The sequence below is a fragment of the Asterias amurensis genome, chromosome 17 (assembly GCF_032118995.1).
Source record: "Asterias amurensis chromosome 17, ASM3211899v1".
Taxonomy (NCBI): domain Eukaryota; kingdom Metazoa; phylum Echinodermata; class Asteroidea; order Forcipulatida; family Asteriidae; genus Asterias; species Asterias amurensis.
Window position 1 is genome coordinate 17,346,954 of NC_092664.1, and position 20,646 is coordinate 17,367,599.

General features: G+C 39.8%; 2 protein-coding genes across 4 annotated transcripts in view; one reads left to right on the forward strand and one right to left on the reverse strand.

The window, feature by feature from the left end:
- The window catches only part of LOC139949933 (epoxide hydrolase 1-like), a 97,415-nt gene that overhangs the window by 71,851 nt on the left and 4,918 nt on the right, over positions 1-20,646 (forward strand). For all 3 annotated transcript variants that reach the window (XM_071948516.1, XM_071948518.1, XM_071948517.1), the window contains exons 2-7: positions 11,843-12,135; positions 12,979-13,090; positions 13,807-13,978; positions 15,029-15,143; positions 16,897-17,026; positions 19,433-19,629. In XM_071948516.1, coding sequence (XP_071804617.1) covers positions 11,919-12,135; positions 12,979-13,090; positions 13,807-13,978; positions 15,029-15,143; positions 16,897-17,026; positions 19,433-19,629 — 943 coding nt within the window. In that variant the 5' untranslated portion in view covers positions 11,843-11,918. The remainder of the gene's footprint in view (positions 1-11,842; positions 12,136-12,978; positions 13,091-13,806; positions 13,979-15,028; positions 15,144-16,896; positions 17,027-19,432; positions 19,630-20,646) is intronic.
- LOC139949539 (neuromedin-U receptor 2-like) lies at positions 110-3,082 on the reverse strand. Its single transcript, XM_071947915.1, has 2 exons — positions 2,338-3,082; positions 110-135 (listed from the first exon to the last, which is right to left on the reverse strand). The coding sequence occupies exons 1-2, from the start codon at positions 3,080-3,082 to the stop codon at positions 110-112; spliced, it is 771 nt and encodes a 256-aa protein (XP_071804016.1).

A 20,646-nucleotide genomic window follows, 5' to 3' on the forward strand; every position in this document is an offset into this window, starting at 1 on the left:
CAAGTTTCAAGCATCATCAAGGCTGCCAACTTCACTGACATCACTGACATCGGCTGGGCCCGCACACTACTGACTGTCGACGCAACCAAGCTTGCAGTGCACACTTTGGTCACTTCAAGACTCGACTACAGTCTTCTGATTGGAGAAAGCCAAAATCTCAAAAGGAGGCTAAATATAGGTTAACGAACTGCAGCTAGACTCATCACAAAGAAACGCAAGTTCGACTCTATCACCCCGGAACTCATCAAACTACACTGGCTCCCAATCCAACAAAGGATCGACTTCAAAGTCATCGTTCTCATGTTCAAGGCCTTACATCCACAAGCCCCTCATTACATCATGAACATTCTGCAAGTTGGTGCTGAACGGAGCCTTTTTTTCAAATAGCTCATGTTCACCATACTTCGACACTTTCAAGGCACTTCTGAAAGCCCACTTGTTTCAGGAGGCCTACCATCGGTGACTTTGTATTTCTTCTGTCCCTCAGCGCCTTTGAGCAATCTTTTTTAGGCGCTAAACCAATTATTTATGATTGATTGATACAAAAACTCACACGCTCATCTCACGAACTAAATTTTCAAATCCTCCAAACAAACAAGGACGACTACAAACAACCTGTCTACCCAGGCACTTTCCCGAAAGGGAACAAATTACCACCAGAAGCAAAAATGGCCCAAGATTTCCCAGAACTTAAGATCATGCTAGAAAAAGGGAACAATATTTACCAATACATGTAGGACTGCACGCCAACAGCCACATCTGAGGCGGTTTGTGCAGTGAAAAATATCAAGATCAAGAAGGTCAAACGTCAAATCATTTAACTATTTTTTATTTTATGTTTACATATACTCTGAGGCTATTTTGGTTGATAAGCCGTTTGCAACAACTTATTCTATGTTCAATCTTTCATCTTTTAGTTTAAAGCAGCTGGTATTGACGATGTGTAAACTATTTACTGAGTAATGCACATAAATAAATTTGCATTACAGTAGTATTCAAATAAGTGTTACAAAGTGAACAAAAATGAGATCGTATTGCTGTCAAACGGTGACATTAACGATGTACCTAGTTGGTACCTATAGTGCAGATTAACTATATAGACGACTGACGTTAAAATCATTTTAATATTGCTATTGGCTGACTTGTAAGTCTGTATGCTTTTTTCTGCTAAACAGCTTCATCAATTTGATTTCTGTTAGAAAATTAATGCTACTGCGGGGGCAATGTTTCAACATGGCAGTTTCTTGGAAGTGTCGTGGCCGAGCCGTTAAGAGCAACGAGTTCTAACTTTGGTGTTTCTGATCAGCAGAGTGTGGGTTCGAATCCAAGCCGTGACACTTGTGTCCTTAAGCAAGACACTTTACCATTGCTTCGTCCTTCGGATGGGACATAAAGCCATTGGTCTCATGTGTTGTGTAACACTTGTCAAAGAACCCAGTGCACTTATCGACAAGAAAAGGGGTTCGCCCCGGTGTTCTTGGCTGTGGCTGCTGTATGCGCCGTAGCACCTTGTAAACCCTTATCAGATGCTCAACAACTGGGTCCGAGAATCCATCACTGCGATAACCTATCTTTCTAACTTGAGTACATTGTTTGGTAGATACGTGCGCTATAAGACTTACTTAGGGAAGAAATACGTTTGGAAATAACTCTAAAAGTTAATGCCAATACAAACTTTTGGTATCAAGCATACGTCAGCTTTCGATAGTACAGGGCATTTTGAGAAACATCTCACTGCGAAGTCTTTTGGTTTACGTAGGAAGATATCAGTCTGTATGATCCAAAATCTGAATCGGGGATGCGTACCGCTGGAACGTTTCTCAAACTATAACATAACCAATATTCTACCTGCCTGCATATATTCTCTCCGGATTTTCAGCGATATCTAAACAATTTAAACGCCTTTTGAGAAGAAAAGTTGACAGTTAAAAGTTTTGTAAACAACTACATGTTTTATACATGATTAAAACAGTTAGTCGCTTCTAAAAACAAAAGGTATACCTTGTCTTGAACCATAAGATGTCAATTATATTTATGAGACCATTTCAGACTTTTCGGGCAGAAACATTCCATGTACAGTTCATTGAATCGACTATTTTTAAGTTGTGCCTTGAACGTTTTGTTGAACTTGGTTGGACCTGTTACAGCGTGTACTACATGGGCATATGATGGCAATACAGGCTCTACGTAGCTGTGTGTATTTGAAACCATACACTATTGGGTTTATGGCAGAGTTTGTCGTAGTCGCTGTGGACGAGATTTTAGCGAGCAAATCTGATAAAACATAATTACCACCGAAGTAATTAGTGTAAACTATTAAAAGCTTTAAGATTTTACCTGGCAGAATGAGAATGAAGAAGGCTGCTACGACGAAACTGAGCGCTTGGGTGACTTTCTTGTGGGCTCGATAAAGCTCTTGAGGTGGCCCCTGGACTCCTTGCTCTTCAAGATGTCGAGCTCCTGATTTCAAATTGATCATGATCTTGATGTACATGAAAGCCAGTACAATACAAGGCAATACAAACGTCGCGAATGATTTCACTACTCCTTGTACAAGCAAACCAGGGTACTTGTCATTTGTTGGTATTGTGCAGTTATCGGATACGTACAGCATTGTGAAGGCTACTACAAACGGTATCTCAGCAAGAAAGGAAGCGACCCAAACGGAACACAGCAAAATAATGATCTTTCTTCTTGTCAAGAAACTTGAATGCTGGAATGGGTGAATGATCCCAATGTAACGTTCGAATGTTGCTAAGGTCAGACTCAGTATTGAGCATGTGAACAAACTCCCCTCGAAGCATTTGAGTATGAAATGGCAGGCGAAGTTGTAGATGAATGATGGAGTGCAGTAACCGACCAAACCCATCCTGGAACCGAAAAAACCGGCAAGGGATGTTTCCGAACAAGCCATAAATGAAACACAGGCGTCGGCGAAAGCCAAGTTGAAAAGCAGGCAGTTGGTTACATTATGCATTGATTTAGTTTTTGCAATTGTCAAACACACTAGAAGATTCCCGATAACTCCAATGAAACCCTCTGCCACCATTACATATGGTAGCACGACGGTAGGTGGTACCATACTGAACTTCAAGTGAGTTGTAAAATTTCAGACAACGGCCCAGTGCAGGAAACTAACTGCTTGTATATTGTGTGGAGTCCCTGCGTGAGATTTGGTATTTGATGAACACTTTGAACAGGACGAAACATCTGCTTTCTTTAAACTCTGAAGAGATTTAGAGTCAACCAGAGCGCCTGGTCAGGCCTTTGTATTCCTCCGCTAGATATGATATGTACAGGCAACATCACCACGCGTTGCATCGTTAGAAGACGTGATACCGAACTTATTAAAAAGCAATAATGAAAATTGTGAAACTTAAGTAAATGTCAAGGGAGTTTCAGAGTCTGAGCAACAAATAATTGAAAAGTCCAGTTGAATAAACAAGTTGAATGACAGGCATGAATACTCGGCATGGGTGTCCGGTTTGATTATTCATCGTTAGTTGACGTTTTTATAACAAACTTATTATTGAATAACAATATTGAAAATTGTGAAAAATAAGTAGGTGTCAAAGAATTTTAGGATCCGAGCAAGCAATAATTTCAGATTTTGAGTAGACTTATGTCATTTGATCTACCGTAATTGTTTTGGTGGAAAAGTCAAGTTGAATAAACAATATGAACGATAGGCCTGACCACCGCAGGATGATACGGCAAGAACGATCGGCATAAAAATGGACAGAATGTCCGGCATGAATGTTTATCAGACATGTCCGGCTTGAATATTCGGCATAACATTTTCATGAGTAGTCTCATGAATCTTCATCGATGGTACAGATCGCGCTAGGTTAATGGTCAACGAGTGGTTGTTCATTGCCGTGCGTATGCCATGCGCACAAGGTTAAATTGCGAATGACTCTTGTCATGTCATCTCAGGACGACTGGCAACTGAACGCACGTTATCATTTTGTAACTGGTCCACTATACAATTGTTGCACGCTGTGACGGGGTCCATGGCGTTTTGTACACCCGAGCTGGAAAATGGCACCCGAGGCGAAGCCGATGGGGCAATTTTCCACGATGCTGTAAAAAAACCTTTAGACCCCAAATCACAGCGTGCAACAATTGTTTTGTTATACCTTAATAACATGATTATTCCTCTTTTTAAATGTGTATTGTCATCTTCAAACATTATAACGACGGAGTATGCATAGTTTAATAAGCAGACGAGCAGTTGTTAAAATCAGGAACCATTCTTCACTGTTCCCTCGAACCCGTGGCCGCTTCTACTAAGCGCTGGAAATCAACCAACGGTGGAAACGATCAAGTCGATGTACACCGGTTAAAATCACTAGTGTTACCCGCCGCGCTGTGCAGCCATGGTCCATGCGTATTTGTTACACGGCACGTGACTGGTTCTCGTCCAATCAAACTTCACAATATGTATAACCGAGGTATAACACTCTTCACTGTACTATGAAACTTGCTAATGACTAGACAAAGATCGGGCAAACTTAGTTAAACTATGGTCAATGATAGTCCTTCTGCGAACTTGGCCAAGAATTTACGGCATGAATAATCAGCATGAATATTTGGCATGAATGTTCGGCTTGAGTACTGAGTGTGATTCTTCGGCGTGAGAACTTAGCAATAATGTTCGGTGTAAGGATTTGGCAGGAAGAATCGGCATAAATTATTGTCAAGAATGTTCAGCATGAATATTCGGCAAGAATGAATGACTTCTAATCTGGGAGAAAGTGTTTCTCTCCGGGTGATAACCTTAGCGATGGTGCCAATGTAAGTAATAATAATAATAACAAAAACATAAATAACAATTTAAGAACAAAAAAACAAAGGCTAAAAAGAACAAATCTAAGTAATTAATCATTAACAAACCTAAGAAATTAAAAACCAGCAATACAATTATAAAAACACACTAAAAAGTCTGGAAATGAACCATCCCTAAAACCTGGACCAGCCAGAAGCAAATTTAAGCAAACAAACTACAATATAGAGTAAACTTAAACCAAACTGCAACTAAAACCTGGAAGGCAGAACCAAATTTAATACTCAAGTGGGTCTAAGGATTTTGAAGGAAGCAAATACATTGCAATAATAATTAAATTAAAACGTAAACTTAACAGTAACCAAAACCTGGAAGGCAGTACAATCATTTTTAAGAAACAAGTGGGTTTTCAAACGGGTTTTGAAGGAAGCAATTGATGTGGACGAGGTAATTTCAGTCGGCAGGCAGTTCCAAAGTGAAGTGGCAGAGGGTGTATTGAACGGCCTCCCCCTCAACAGTGTACTGGTCCTGTATGGATGGGCTAACTTTCCCCTTTCTTTTCCTCACTTCCTCCTTTCCAACCGTACCTTCATCTCCTTCGTAATCATTCTCCATTGCTGGAAGCGGTTGACCACCACCTCAACAGTGTACTGGTCATGTATGGTACGGCTAACTCTCCCCTTTGCTTCATTCCTCACGTCCTCCCTTCCAACCGTACCTTCATCTCCTTCGTAATCATTCTCCAGTGTCTGGAAGCGGTTGACCACCACCTCAACAGAGTACTGGTCCTGTATGGTTGGGCTAACTTTCCCTTTTCTTTTCCTCACTTCCTCCTTTCCAACCGTACCTTCATCTCCTTCGTAATCATTCTCCATTGCTGGAAGCGGTTGACCATCACCTTGCCTCCACAGTGTACTGGTCATGTATGGTTAGGCTAACCCTCCCCTTTGCTTCATTCATCACGTCCTCTTTTCTAACCGTACCTTCATCTCCTTCGTAATCATTCCCCAGTTTACTGGTCCTGTAGCTCAGGTCGGGAAGTAAAGCACTTTCAGTCAAAGTCTTGTCTTTGGAGCTGGTTGAAAGTCGATAGCATCACCAACTTCTTTCTTTCAAGAAGGGGGCGCAGTGGACATGATACTGTAGTCAGACTTATCCCTATCGGAGAGGTTTAAGGACCTGTCGTCATACTGCCTCAAAGGGCCAGGATCTCGGTCAGTTGCTGATCTCCGGCAGACTTCTGCCGCTGAAAGCTGTAAAGGAATTAATATATATTCTTTTGCCTCAATATGCTTTTCATTGCCAAAACTAGTCATGGGGCGCCGCTTACTCCACCGTAATTTTCTTTACCATGCTATGACAAATAAATGTATGATAAATAGATCCATGCATGTTCCCCAATCTCTAATCATCTTACCGGAAGCATCACGGTACACACATGGCTCGTACAAGGGTTAAAAATGATTTACTGGTGAGGATGAATTTCCAATATGTTATTCTGCTTGTCCTTTTAGACCTGAGTGCAGCGTTCGATACTGTTGATCAATTGACACGTCTTCAGTCTAAATGTGGAGTCACTGACAAGGCCCTTGATTGGTTTTCGTCATATTTGTCAGATATAAGTCAACGTGTAACCATTCAAGGTACCTTATCAACTGTAGTGTTCCTCAGGGATCCTGCTTAGGACCATTTCTATTTTTTGTCTATGCCACTAAATTGTTTGACATCGTAGAGCATGATCTGCCTGATATCCATTGCTATGCCGATGACACTCAGCTGTATCTATCTTTTAGACCCGACGACGACAAATCTTGTCAAGCTGCTGTGACTATAATCACAGATTTCATTAGGGACATCAGGTAATAGTTGAAGTCACCTGGAAATAGAATTTTTTTCTTTCAAACATGAGAGTATATATGCTTACGAACAATAAAACAATTTTTTAGTAATTGTTTGTCACAATTTATATATTTAAAAAATATATAAAGTTGTTTGGGGGGCTGACTCCGCCTACCCCTTTTGTGACGTCAGTCGAGGCAGACTTTGTCTGCAATGCGTATAGTAAACACACGTGCATGTACATGTACGTCCAAGTCGTGAGTTGGTACGTTTCTAAAAGTTATTTTCTGCATTCAGCAGCAATACACCTGGTCGGCATTGCCGGAAAAAAAAAAAAAAAATCTTTTTTTGAAACATACAAACTCACGACTTGGTCCGTACATGTACTTTGCAATTGTGTTTACTCTACGCATTACAGGCAAAGTCTGCCTCGATTGACGTCACGAACAGCGCCCTCTCGGGTCGGGGTCTACTCTAAAATTTGTAAATAACACAAGAACTGATTTTTTAAAACCTTAGTTAACTGTTTATTCACATTCCACTCATCAAAAACATATATTAGTGACAAAAGCTTTATTTTGAAAAAAAAAATCCACTTCCAGGTGACTTTAAGGTTTAAGGGTTGCAATCATTTATCCGGGGTTTTCAATTTTAGATGAGGCTAAAAGCTTAGTTTCAAGAACCAACCTACTCAAACTTGAAGTGTAAAAAGGGTTGAGTTTTCAGTTAATGTATTCGGTTCGATTTCATCAAGCACCCTAGGGACTATATATTGTTTCGAGTATATTATTCAACTGTCTTTGTATGCCGTGAGGAGTTTATTCAGTTACATGCAGTCCAACGATAATTGGATCACGTTGGATTCAACCACGTGCATTCTGTGCTGACTGCGCATGATAAATGCGTACTTGCTTCATCCAAGCCATGTTTTACCAATGCATTGTGAGCCATCGATCACGCGCATTTAGTGATTCTGAAATTTTTAAAGGACCTGGGCCCAATATCATGGCTCTGCTTACCGTAAGCACAGAATCGGCGCTTACGGAAGCAGGGAATTCTGTGCTTACGGCAAGCGTATTTCACGGGTAAGCAGCTAATTTTGACTTCTGCGCGTGCGTACTCCACGTTACTAGGCATTCTATGCTTACAAGGCTAGCGCAGAATTTCGGCGCTTGTAAGTAAGCTGGGCATCGGTGATCGTAAGCGCAAAATTCGGAGGTAAGCAGAGCCATGAAATTGGGCCCTGGACGCGTTTGGTTATTAATCAAAATAATGATACTTAAAAACTTACTTGGTAACGAGTCGAGCTGTTGATAGTATAAAGCATTGTGAGAAACAGCTCCCTCTGAAGTAAGGTAGTTTTTGACAAAGAGGTGAATTCTCACTCAAAGAAAGACTTCTGGCTTGACGCCTTCCTCAGTCATCCTAAAACACATAACTTTTGTGTAACAAGGTTGTTTATTGTTTCATTTTTTTATTGCAACTTCGACGATCAATTTTTCGCAGATCCTGTTATTGGATGCATATGTTGGGATACACCAAGTGAGAGTACTGGTCTTTGTGACAGTTACAAAAACTGTCCAGTTTCTTTAGGTAAGAATGTCCACGCCTAGTTCAAAATAAAGCGGTGATAATCTCAAGCTTTAAAAATCAACTGAATAACCTGCTACTGTATTACAATCATCGCCAGATCGTCATCGGTACATACAATTGTCACTGAGATTTTTTTTCCATTATTTATTTTGAGCTGCCCTGAAAGGTGTGTTAAAATTTAAATTTTACTTTATATAAGTTTCACGTTGGGTTTAAATTGTTCGTGTGTTTTTGTGTTTTTTTTTCTTCATATTAAGCTTTATGTAATTTGACATCTGATGACGTCATCACGACGTCATTGATCAAGTAGCGCATTTGTGTAAATGTTCATGTATATGCCAAGTTTAGAAGTTCAATTCAGTTTCAATCTTGAGTTATGCTGAGGAGCAGAGTTTCAAGGCTTTACAAGATTGTATCTTTCGTAAGTTGCTAAAGTCAAACTTAGTATTACTGAGCTTGCTTAAAACCATTAGACACTTTCGGTCAACAGTGTTGTCCAAAGGCCCAAACTTCGTGTATCACAACTTAAATATGAAGTAACAAACCTGTGAAAAATTAGGCTCAATGGGTCATCGGAGTCGGGATAACGGAAAATAACGGAAAAACCCACGCTTGTTTCCGCACGTTTCGCCGCCTCATGACATGTGTTTAAAATAAATCCGTAATTCTCGATATCGAGAATTGATAATTGTTGTAATGTTTTCTCTAAAAGTAAAGCGTTTCATGGAGTAATATTCCATGAGAAGTTTTTCACCGTTACCATCTGTAAACCCTGTTTTAAATCTGTGAACTTTTTTCTTTTTTCTGTTCCGAACGTGTCCAATGGCTTTTAAAAAAACTCCTTCCCTCGAAACATTTGATAAGCTGTTAAATGAAGATGAAAGTTGGGTTGAAGTCTTCGAAACTACCGATATACCAGTGAATGGTAGCAATAATTAAAGCCAATTACGCAGGAATCTACCGAAGCCAGGTTAAAAAGCAGGCAGTTGGTTACATCATGCATTGATTAAGGTGTTTGCGATTGTCAAACATGTGGAGATTTCCGATAACACTAACGGAAACCTAGGGCCAAGTCAAAGTTTGTTCTTAATCTTGTTCATGGTTGCATGAGTGATATTCAAGTTTATCTTCAAGTACGCGCTAATCCTCCAATCAGATTGGCAGAATGGAGTGGTGATAAAAACCTTTATAACACCCCTTGCAAGTATTCTGCCTGCTCATTGGTTTAGAGCGCGTCACATGACATGTCTTAGTTTTGCTAGACGACGGCCGTGTGATAGTGCGTCGGTTTGCCATGCGCTAGTCCGAAGACTAGCACATGGCGTGCAGTACCCAGACGTCCGTTGCGTGTACGAGGATGATAAATTAATAGTCTGAGTCTGTAACCATTTCGGATTACACGACACTACATGCAACACAGTAAGTAAAAGTGTCTGCAATCTGTATTCGCGTCGTCCGTGGATTGTAGCATTCAGGTCTGTAACTTAACAATAATAGTACAGTATTTAGAAATGTTTGGGGTGTTATAAAACAAATATTGACTGCTTTTACTCGTGCAATGGTTAAAAACTATGACTCCCTCGGTGATCCCCGTAGCGTTCTATTTTCCCTCGGCTTCGCCTCGGGAAAATAGAACGCTCCGGGGATCACCTCGGGAGTCATAGTTTTAACCATAGCACTCGAAGCAGTCAATATTTGTATAATATTGCACGGCTAATATCACTACCATGCGTCTGGTGTGTTCTATGTCACGCGCAAAGTTTGCTTGAAGATAAATACGTTATCACACGCGCGCTCGTGGAAATACGGAAAATATAGCGCGTTGGATATGGGACGCAGAAGCGCTATATTTTTCCGTATTCCACTCGCGCTTGTGAGATAACTTATAATATATCGAGCAATATAGTATCCCTGTTTAAAAAAAAATAGATGAAAAATCTGCTTTGAAGAGATTTAGAGTCAACCAGAGAGCCTGGTCAGGCCTTTATACAGATTCCTCCCCTTGATATGGTATGTACAGGTAGCCTGACCACTTACTTGGTGGGAATAGTCTCGAATGATAAATTTTGAGTTTCGATTTGAGCTTGTGGTACCATGAGGTGCTCACGAACTTCAAGATTTGAGCCGGTTTACTTTCTGGCAGAGCAAATCTCAGTCTTTTATACACAATTCCCAGCGGAAAACGTTAATCAAGTTTATTTGAATTTAACATCCAAACTGTGGATTTTTTTTTTTTAAGGAGAGTATAATGTGAGATTTATTATGTTAAAAGATATAAATACAAAGAATCGCACTTTAATTGATTGATTATACTCTTTGTAATTCGCCGTGTACTGAAGTAAACAACTGTGTTAGGTTTATAATCTCATATCATCTATACTGTGTATTAAATTTGTGCATGTAACATTATGTTGATTATTAAATTATGGAAAAAGTAATTGTGATAGACAGGGTGAAATTGGAGACAAACTCGAATGGAAGGCCCACTCTGCTTTTACATATGAAAGTTAATTATTGAGGATACCGGTAAAGTTTACTTTAAAGATCCCTTAAAATAGTTTGAAGAAGTCCGTTCAGTGTCGTTCTCCGGATAGTTTATTTAAACCCAAGTATTCAACTTTAGAAAACAAAAAGAGAAATTGTTGTTTTGTTGTTTTTTTTTTTTTTTTTTTTTTTTTTTTTTTTTTTTTTTTTGGTACAGTGTTGTCAATAAACTAAAGGCAGTACGATTGGATGATTGGAACATACGCCACAGACTAGAGCGGGCGTTGCGCACATCTTTCTGGATGCGTCTAAGGCCCGTTTTTGTGATATGGGACTTGTCTACTTTTATGGTTAATCATGTTGGTTCAACAAAAGGTGTACTATTTTGCTAGGAAGCAGCTATGGGCACGAGGTTGTGTGTTACCACTTCCACTTCCGTGCATTTTTGGTGTTTGTCATCTCGTCATACGATCTCTCGGTTAACGATCCCTTCTATGCTAACGTATAACCATTTGGCGTGACTATTTATTCTGGTGATATTGTAATTTCCTATTTGTAATGCAACGTGTTTCATGGTTTAAAAGAAACCAAAGTCAGTGCATAGGGTCATTCCTTATAAGGTGTACTATTTTGCTAGGAAGCAGCTATGGGCACGAGGTTGTGTGTTACCACTTCCACTTCCGTGCATTTTTGGTGTTTGTCATCTCGTCATACGATCTCTCGGTTAACGATCCCTTCTATGCTAACGTATAACCATTTGGCGTGACTATTTATTCTGGTGATATTGTAATTTCCTGTTTGTAATGCAACGTGTTTCATGGTTTAAAAGAAACCAAAGTCAGTGCATAGGGTCATTCCTTATAAGGTGTACTATTTTGCTAGGAAGCAGCTATGGGCACGAGGTTGTGTGTTACCACTTCCACTTCCGTGCATTTTTGGTGTTTGTCATCTCGTCATACGATCTCTCGGTTAACGATCCCTTCTATGCTAACGTATAACCATTTGGCGTGACTATTTATTCTGGTGATATTGTAATTTCCTGTTTGTAATGCAACGTGTTTCATGGTTTAAAAGAAACCAAAGTCAGTGCATAGGGTCATTCCTTATAATAATGATTGAAATCTGTTTTCTGATTTGCAGAAGTTGAATTCGATTGACCAGTTTGAATCTAAGGACACGTTTTCAAGACAGACTCGTCCATTACACGCTGATTAACATGGCTTTAATGCTAGTAGCAGTCGGGGTGTTGTCTGCCGGGATTCTGATTGTGTATTTGAATGGTACTTTCAGACGTTCTTCCGGTCCCCCCCGTAACATAGTGCCAGTGTTAGATGGGTGGTGGGGACGAGGCAAAAAACCAGAGGAGGAGGAAGATGCGGCAATTAGGGAATTCAAGCTGGAGATATCTGATGAAGAATTGGAAGATCTTAATGGTGAGAGTCCTTCCTAGTTCAATGTACTTGTTTGTATTGTTGAATCACAGAGGCGTGTTGTTAACAAGACTGGAGAGCTGCGACATACTTAACTCCAGTGTTCATACTCGTTTTAGTCAAGCATAGTTTTAAAGGCAGTGGACACTATTGGTAATTACTCAAAATAATTATCAGCATAAAACCTTTCTTGGTGACGAGTAATGTGGAGAGGTTGATGGTATAAAATACTGTGAGAAACGGCTCCCTCTGAAGTGCCATAGTTTTCGAGAAAGAAGTAATTTTCCACGAATTTGATTTCGAGACCTCATAGAACTTGAGGTCTCGAAATCAACCATCTAAAAGCACACAACTTCGTGTGACAAGGATTATTTTTCTTTCATTATTATCTCGCAACTTCGTTGACCGATTGAGCTCAAATTTTCACAGGTTTGTTATTTTATGCATATGTTGAGATACACCAACTGTGAAGGCTAGTCTTTGACAATTGCCAATAGTGTCCAATGCCTTTAACCCAGTGACAATTTGGGCTTCATCTTTGCTTGAGTAAAATAAAGTGAAAAACCAAGCTCGGAAACCAGCATGTTAACAACATGTCCTTGTTGTGACAACCAATATCAGTTGCCTTGCGTTTTTCACATTCAGTTTTATTCAAAATATTACTTCATTTCAGAGGGAAATATGTCACAGAAGAATGGTTCTAGTATAAACTTCATAGTCTGTTTGAATTTAACAGCTGATGTTAATAGACGTTTTTAGAGTATAAGGTTCCATTTTTCTGTCGAATTTTATCGGCTTTCTGGGAAAAAAATGGAAGAGCAAACAAATATCTTGTTTTCTTGTTAGATCGTTTGAGAAAGGCCCGATGGTTTGAGAGTGTTGAAGAAACCAAGTTTCATTTTGGTATCAAACCAGAATACATGAAGTCAATCCAGGAATACTGGCTCAACGAATACGAGTAAGTACGATTTGAAACTGCCTCTAGCTACCGGGCAATAGTTGGTAAGACACTGCTCTGGAATTGCAAAGGTCGTGGGTTCGAATCCCACCCGAGTAACATGGGATATTTTTTTAAGGGAGTCAGGAAAGTACAACACACATCGGTGTATTTGAAAAAACCCAAAAATATAATATTTTTTATCCCCGATGCAAATTTTACATCTCTTATATTGAAGTATAATTATTTAGGCGGGGTTTGCTTTCGGTTCTGAAAAGAACCGATGGTTGAAAACTCAACGTTTCGATTCATACGCTCCGATTGTCTTCAGAATGTTAGGGCTAAGTCTAAAAGTGAAAAATAAGCAAAGATGTTATATGGAAATAAAGTCAGATTATGTGTTTTTTTCTTCTAATTTTGTCGATTCGATTTCTTGTAAAATTTTTGGTTCTGTTTTGGGGTTGTTCACTTCTTTAAAGACTAGCATGAACAACAACGAACATTTGGTGAGGTTCAATAGCAATGTTTTCTACCAATAAAGATATTGAGTTCCTATCACATTTAACAAGTTTGAATCGTTTAAAGGGCAGATATTTTGAACGCCCTCCTACGGTTCTTTTAAGAAAGTTTCGCAAAAAAACAACTGTTACGTCAGTGAAGTTAGGTCATAATTGTTATTTTCAGACGATCTGCATGACCCTATGCGTTACGATATAATTATTTGTGTTCGTTTTAAGTTGGCGTAAACAAGAGAAGCGTCTGAACAAGTATCCACAGTTTAAGACAAATATTGAAGGAATTGATATCCACTTTGTACGAGCCACACCCAGTAAGCTGAAACCTGGACAGAAAGCAAAACCAATAATGATGGTGCATGGATGGCCAGGATCGTTCTACGAGTTCTTTAAGGTAAAGGGCTTTATAAGAAAACATGTTCAGTCTCCAATTTAACATGCTAGATTTTTAGTATTTTTAAAAGCTTTTCTTGGTATGGACAAATAGGAAGAAGTTATTTATAAATAGCAAACTTGCGGGTACAACCATATTTAAATCTCTTTAGTGTGAGTGTTGGCTTTGACAAGAGCCGGTGTGTTTTTCTCCTGAAGACGAGCAGAGTATACTGTTCGAAAACGGCATTTTTAGAGTTAACACTCACACAAAATCAAGAGATTTACACATGGTTGTACACGCAATTTCACTTGCTTATGGTTTCATTCTGTGCTAGTGTTTCATGTTCTCATGTGAATGTGGAGACAATCACTGCGGTTTAATTCCAGTAATGTTAGCAGTTGAGTAATTTGTGCTTACCAGCCATATTCAATTCAGTCTCCTAGACATACAGGGCAGGTCACTGTCTCTACTCCACACGAGAGTGGGTGTCAGGAGTTTGTCATTTGTTAGTAGGAATCACAACGAACGAAGTATAGATTGTTAATCATACATAAAAAATTCTAAAATGGCCAATTATTTATCACTAAGACCTGGTTCATACTTCTTGTGAAGCAAATGTTCTTGTGTCACAATTTGAAGGGGACCACGTGCCGATTATTGCGTCACCAAAATTCGCTTCGAAAGTGTGAACAATAATACATTATTTATTTTAAATAACAAATTCTTAATATCGGGATCCTTTACTTAATGGGACATGACAGTGTGAGGATCACCAGTGACATTGTGATCACTCCTAAACAAAATAACAAATCAATACACACACCGAAAATATTGCTTTCTTGCATGCATAGTGCATACCCAAAGTTGACTTTGCACTGTGATTTTTAAAGAGTCATTAATAAATATAATTTAAAAAAAATAATAATAAATGAAATCTTATTGCTACGTATAGAACATACAGTTGCTCATTCTAGCACTTAATTACACCCCCATGTGATGACCAGTCTTTGAGAAACTAGAGTGCCTAAACTCACTAAATGAGTTTTTTATTTATATTTGACAACTCAGATTATTCCAATGTTAATCGACCCGACTAATCATGGAGGGACTGATGCGGACGTATTTGAAGTCATCTGCCCATCTCTTCCCGGGTACGGCTTCTCTGAGGCTGCGCATAAACAAGGTTGGTAGATAAAGTCAAAGGTTATTAATTCCAAACAGAAATAAGTCCTTCAAACAAACAGCCAATTAGAACCCACACGCGCAACACGGGAAGACGTTCAAATTCGAATCAAAAAAGGGTATCCTCTACAAACTAAATTCATGATTTTTTTAGTAACGGGGAGTACGCGCGCGCACAAGTATTGACGTTAATGCGGAATTCCACTCTTCCGTAAGCGTTAATTCTTCGCTTACGGTAAGCAGAGCCATGCAATATAGGCCATGTGATCAATCTTAGTGCTCTGTAGTCACTGTTGACCTTAGCGTTTCTGATCCATATCCGGACAGGCACCAGTTGTTGTAGTGTTGACAACCTATACTTATCAAAAACCAGGATCAAAAACAGCTTTCTGTTGGTCAATTTACTAAGCCTTGTTCGAAGAGCCCTACTCGCTCGCAATGTAAGTAAGCCTTCTACTGCGAATCAACTGCTTGTCATCAGCTCTCTCTTTGCTTAAAGGATTTGGGTATTTTTTGTAACACAAAACACACTGTCCACAAGGTTACATTAAACTTACACCGTTTGAAGATAATAATAGTAGAAAGCGTACCTTAAAATATTAGTTGCTGCTGAGGTGCTCTAGTTTTTTGAGAAATGAGTAAAACACTGTCGTGAAACTACGTTTTGACATGCTAAAATAAGCCGTCTCATGATCACTGAGACGAAAATTGTTTTCATGACATTGTTTTACTCATTTCTCAAACATTCCAGCACCTCAGCAAGTAATATTTTCAGGGCTGTGTTGCCTTGGATCGGACGAGTTGGTCTATAAAAAGCGTTTGAAACCGTTTGTTATGAAATGTATTTGGTTAGAAAGATGTTTTAAAAGTAGAATATAATGATCCACACAAGTATCTCTCAAAATTGCACGGTTTTCTTTTTACGTCGCGAACTATCACGGTCGGCCATTTATGGAATTTTGACTCCCATAAATGGCCGACCGTGTGATTGGACGAGGTGAGAAAAAAACACGCAATTTCGAGGCATAATTGTGTAGATCATCGTATTCTACTTTTACATCATCTTTCTAAACATATGCGTTTTATAATAAACGGTCACAAAAACGCTTTTCAAAGACCAACTCGACCGATCCAAAGCAACGTGTTCCTTTAATGTAAATCTGTGAACATTATGGGTTTTTTCTTACAAAAAGTACAAAGATCCTTTGAGATTTATAGCTGTTTGTTATGTTCTGTTATTATTTCGTTGGCATTGATCTGTATAAATAACTCATTACTGGTACGTTTTGCATTATCGGTTTGTTTTGTTTTGTTTCTTTGTCTTTGCTTATTCGTACTATTTCAGGGGCTGCTACCAACATGACTCGGCTTATTTGAACAGCCTCCTTACTCAAAGCTTAGAGTTTTAAGAACAATTGCAATATCATTATCATTGGCCATGCTTCCACTTTGCTTGTATTGTACTTTCATATTGTCCAATGATTCTGTCTTATCTTATTATGAGTACGGAAATAGATATTAGATTGAATTCAATTCAATTCAATTATAGAAGGTTGTATGGTAATACGCATTGACGTTCTGCAAATGCTATACATATATTATTGATTCATATAATTATTTAGAAGATAAACTACTTTCATATTATTTTTATTTTATTCTTATCACAGCATCCAACAGCGCAAGCGCCAATTAAAGGGTTGTATAAAGATTTGTATCGTGTTTAAAATGTAAACACGTATATTATAATGCCCTAGGTCTGAACGTGAGGGAGATTGGCCGTATTTTCCACAAGTTGATGCTTCGATTGGGGTTTGAAAGTTACTATCTTCAAGGAGGTGATTGGGGGTCTATGGTGATTGATCAGACGGCTGGAATGTTCCCAAAGTAAGACACTTATTTGTCTCATTTACTCATTCACTTAATCACTCAATCACTCACTCACTCATTCACTCACTCAATCAGTCGACCCAAGTTGTCACATTGCCGCATGTTTGAGTAGTCGGGCTTGATGTCTGCCAGGCCACATAACTCTATCCTGCCGTTCAACCGATTAGCCCATCCTTACTCCTGCGCGTCCTCAATCAGGGTCTTGAGCATGGAGTTGCTGGGTCTTCCAGGACCCCGCTTGCTTTGGGATGATGGACACCCACACGATGACTATTATTGTTGTCAAGACAGCATGTTTACTCTCATGTGAACTCATAAAACCGATTTAATGAAACTGGAAGGAAATGGATATTTGTACCACATCCTCGGTTGAATGGAAAGATTTGAGTTCACACATAGTTCACTTTGATCATTTGCTGTTTAAAACACCATGAGTCGGGAAGGTAAAGTGCATTCTGCTCTACCAGCCAGGCTCCTAAGGGGTCTTGTCAAAACTCATCCTGGACAGACCACAGGACGAGGCTCGTCCGATGTCACATTTTTGTCGGACGGGCCACAGGATGGGAGTTCATATGGAACAAGGTTCCACACGATGAAATGTGTATTCCCGTCCGATACGCAGTGCCCAAGGCACCCCACTGAGCGCTCTGCGGTTTCACTGGCTCATTAAACACTAACTAAACAAACCTGGGGTTTGCGGTTTGGGGCAAGTCTGGACTGACTGTTTGGAGGTCACTGTAGGAAAGATTATACTAGCATAGCTCATGTAAACCGTTAACAGTCATTGAAGCCCAGTGTGAAACCGCAAACTGGCCCTCGGGAGACCCCCTGCTTGTTTTCCAGTAGATAGCAATCTAAACGCTCTGCGGTTTGTAAAACAAATGATCTCTGGTGAAGGCCAGTCACTGCGAGCTCGTCCTATAGCCCGTCCGATAAAGTAATCACTACAAGGGCATTGAACATGGGACAGAAACCTGGTCCTGGACGGGCGCCCGTCCGTTGGCTGTCCAGGATGAGTTTTGACAAGGTCCCTAAGTGGATGATACCCATGCCTACACCCATCTGGCTGTCAAGGGGGTAACCCTGTTTCAGCCCCAGGAGTAGGTAGCAACGTTTCTCTGGTGTCAGTTGATTTAGTTGACAGCCCAAAATCAGTTAAGTGTAGCCCTCACATTAAAGTGGCCTTTTGGCCGTGTGACGTGAAGCGATATCTCATGAACAAGGTCACGTTATATAACCTCTTTCCTATCGTGTCACTTCCCGCTGCAGTAGAAAACCGGAACAGATTGAAACTAAAAACAGAATTTTCAGGAAGTATTTGGACTCAGATTTCACTCTGTGGTCTTGGTCTTTTTGATAAGCTTATATACCTACTGACTCAATCGAGCTTAGGCCATTATACGGTATTGGTCAAAGTACAACAAACATCATTATTATAACAAGATACTTTTTTGTGAAATCTTTTCGAAGAATATTTCATATTTGACAAAAAGTGTATATGAAACTTTAAAGAAAACACAACAGCTTATAAATTTAAGGCCAACTTGCAGATATGACATGACAATGTGCTGGCTTACTAATTAGGAATTGTGAAAATGTTTTATTATTTTATCCTGGCCAACACAACGGATTGAAGGCAGTGGACACTATTGGTAATTACTCAAAATAATTATTAGCATAAAACCTTTCTTGGTGACGGGTAATGTGGAGACGTTGATGGTATAAAACATTGTGAGAAACAGCTCCCTCTGAAGTGCCATAGTTTCCGAGAAAGAAGTAATTTTCCACGAATTTGATTTCGAGACCTCAGATTTAGAACTTGAGGTCTCGAAATCAACCATCTAAACGCACACAACTTCTTGTGAGAAGGGTGGTTTTTTCTTATTATTATCTCGCAACTTCGTTGACCGATTGAGCTCAAATTTTCACAGGGTTGTTAATTTATGCATATGTTGAGATACACCAACTGTGAAGGCTAGTCTTTGACAATTACAAATAGTGTCCACTATGCCACAGAACTTACAACAATTATCGGAAAGATGCAATCATATATGAATGTGTCAATAAAAGGGCCTTTTGGAATGTATGTTTAATATCCGATTTTTTTTTAAATGATTGACTTGAATAAAAAAGTAAGACGTCTTGAGATCCGGACGATGGACCAATACGTCAGGTCAAAGCTCGGCATGTACAATAATAAAAGACACATGTAAACAGTGAAATAACGCATTTTAGCCAGGTGGAACAAAACATACAATATGATTTAATATTGCATTTTAGGCAGGTGGTCCAGCTAGCTAGGTAAACAACATTTTATTAATACTGATCAATTCAGTTCTTATTTTGCTGTCAATTTAAAGTAGCATTTCGGGTTTTTTTTTTTTTTTTTTTTTTTTTAATTAGACACGTGCGTGGAATGCACAGTAATTTTTCTTCACAACTCGCTCCATTGAGTCAGGTGGTACTCGGCAAGCTGGTCCCGTCTCTTGTCCTAGATGACGAATCGTATGGTAAATTTCTTCCAAGTTGGAGTCGTATTGTTTTCGGGTTGAAGGAGTTTGGGTATCTACATTTGAATGCAACTAAACCAGACACTATCGGTAAGTCTATTCATGAACCTAATACTTCCATCGGACAATAATATTTTACAGTTTGAATTGTAGACTTTTGGAAGGTACTTTTTCACAGTTCTCGCCAGTTGTGTGCTTGCTCAGGCCAACGTTCGCAATACAGAGCATGTGTGCGCATAGCCTTGCTCAAGGCAGTCGCATTATTCGCTCCGAAAAGACGCCGCTGTAAACCCACCCGTATACCCTGTGCGTGGTGCGTGCGATCACACCGCATGACCCACCCGTATACACACTGTCACATCGTACGAATACTGTGCACACAAGTCATCCGCACTCGTACCACTAACTGCATGCGGAGGCCGTCAGGCCGACAGCCTTGTCGGGTCTGTAACTTCCGGGTTTAATGTGTTGTATTGAAAAATTTCCACATGTGGAAAAAATTAGGGGGGCTCTCGGATATGCTAGTATGCAGTCCATGAATATGTATATCTTTCGTCAGACCTATCAGACAACACAGGATGTGAGGCAAATGAATTATTCATTTTGACGTCCAATCACGCACGCCCATCATGCTCGCTGAGCGTCCGTGGTGGTGGTGTGTGACGTAGACATGTCTCGTCTTTCGCGGGCATTATGGTAATGAGCTGACCGTGGGAACTCTTCGCTTATTATAATGAGGTCTGTGGCTTCAACACAGACCCTAGAAGGCTGTCGCCTGACGGCCTCCGCATGCGGATAGTGTACGGGGGCATCGTGTCGTGCGATGTTACGCACAGTGAATACGGGTGGGTTTTTATACAGCGGCGGTCTTTTTTCGGAGTGAATATATCGACTTCCTTGAGCAAGGCTAGTGTGCGCACGCTCATAGCTGCACAAAACGGACCTTAATCTGCCACCAGCGTCTCAAAAGTCTCCCATTGGTAAACGAATGAATGTTTGATCTGACGTCATTGCTATTTATATTGTTAGATAATACGGATAATCGGTTGGGGTTGGGGTTGGTTTTGTTCACGTGGGCAAGCCGCAAATTAGTGTGTGTGTGTGTGT

Coding starts and splice junctions, on each gene's coding strand:
- LOC139949539 (XM_071947915.1), bottom strand. CDS start 3,082: ATGGTACCACCTACCGTCGTGCTACCATATGTAATGGTGGCAGAGGGT. Junction 136..2,337: donor CTTCATTCTCATTCTGCCAG/GTAAAATCTTAA, acceptor TTCTCCAATCAG/AAGACTGTAGTCGAGTCTTG.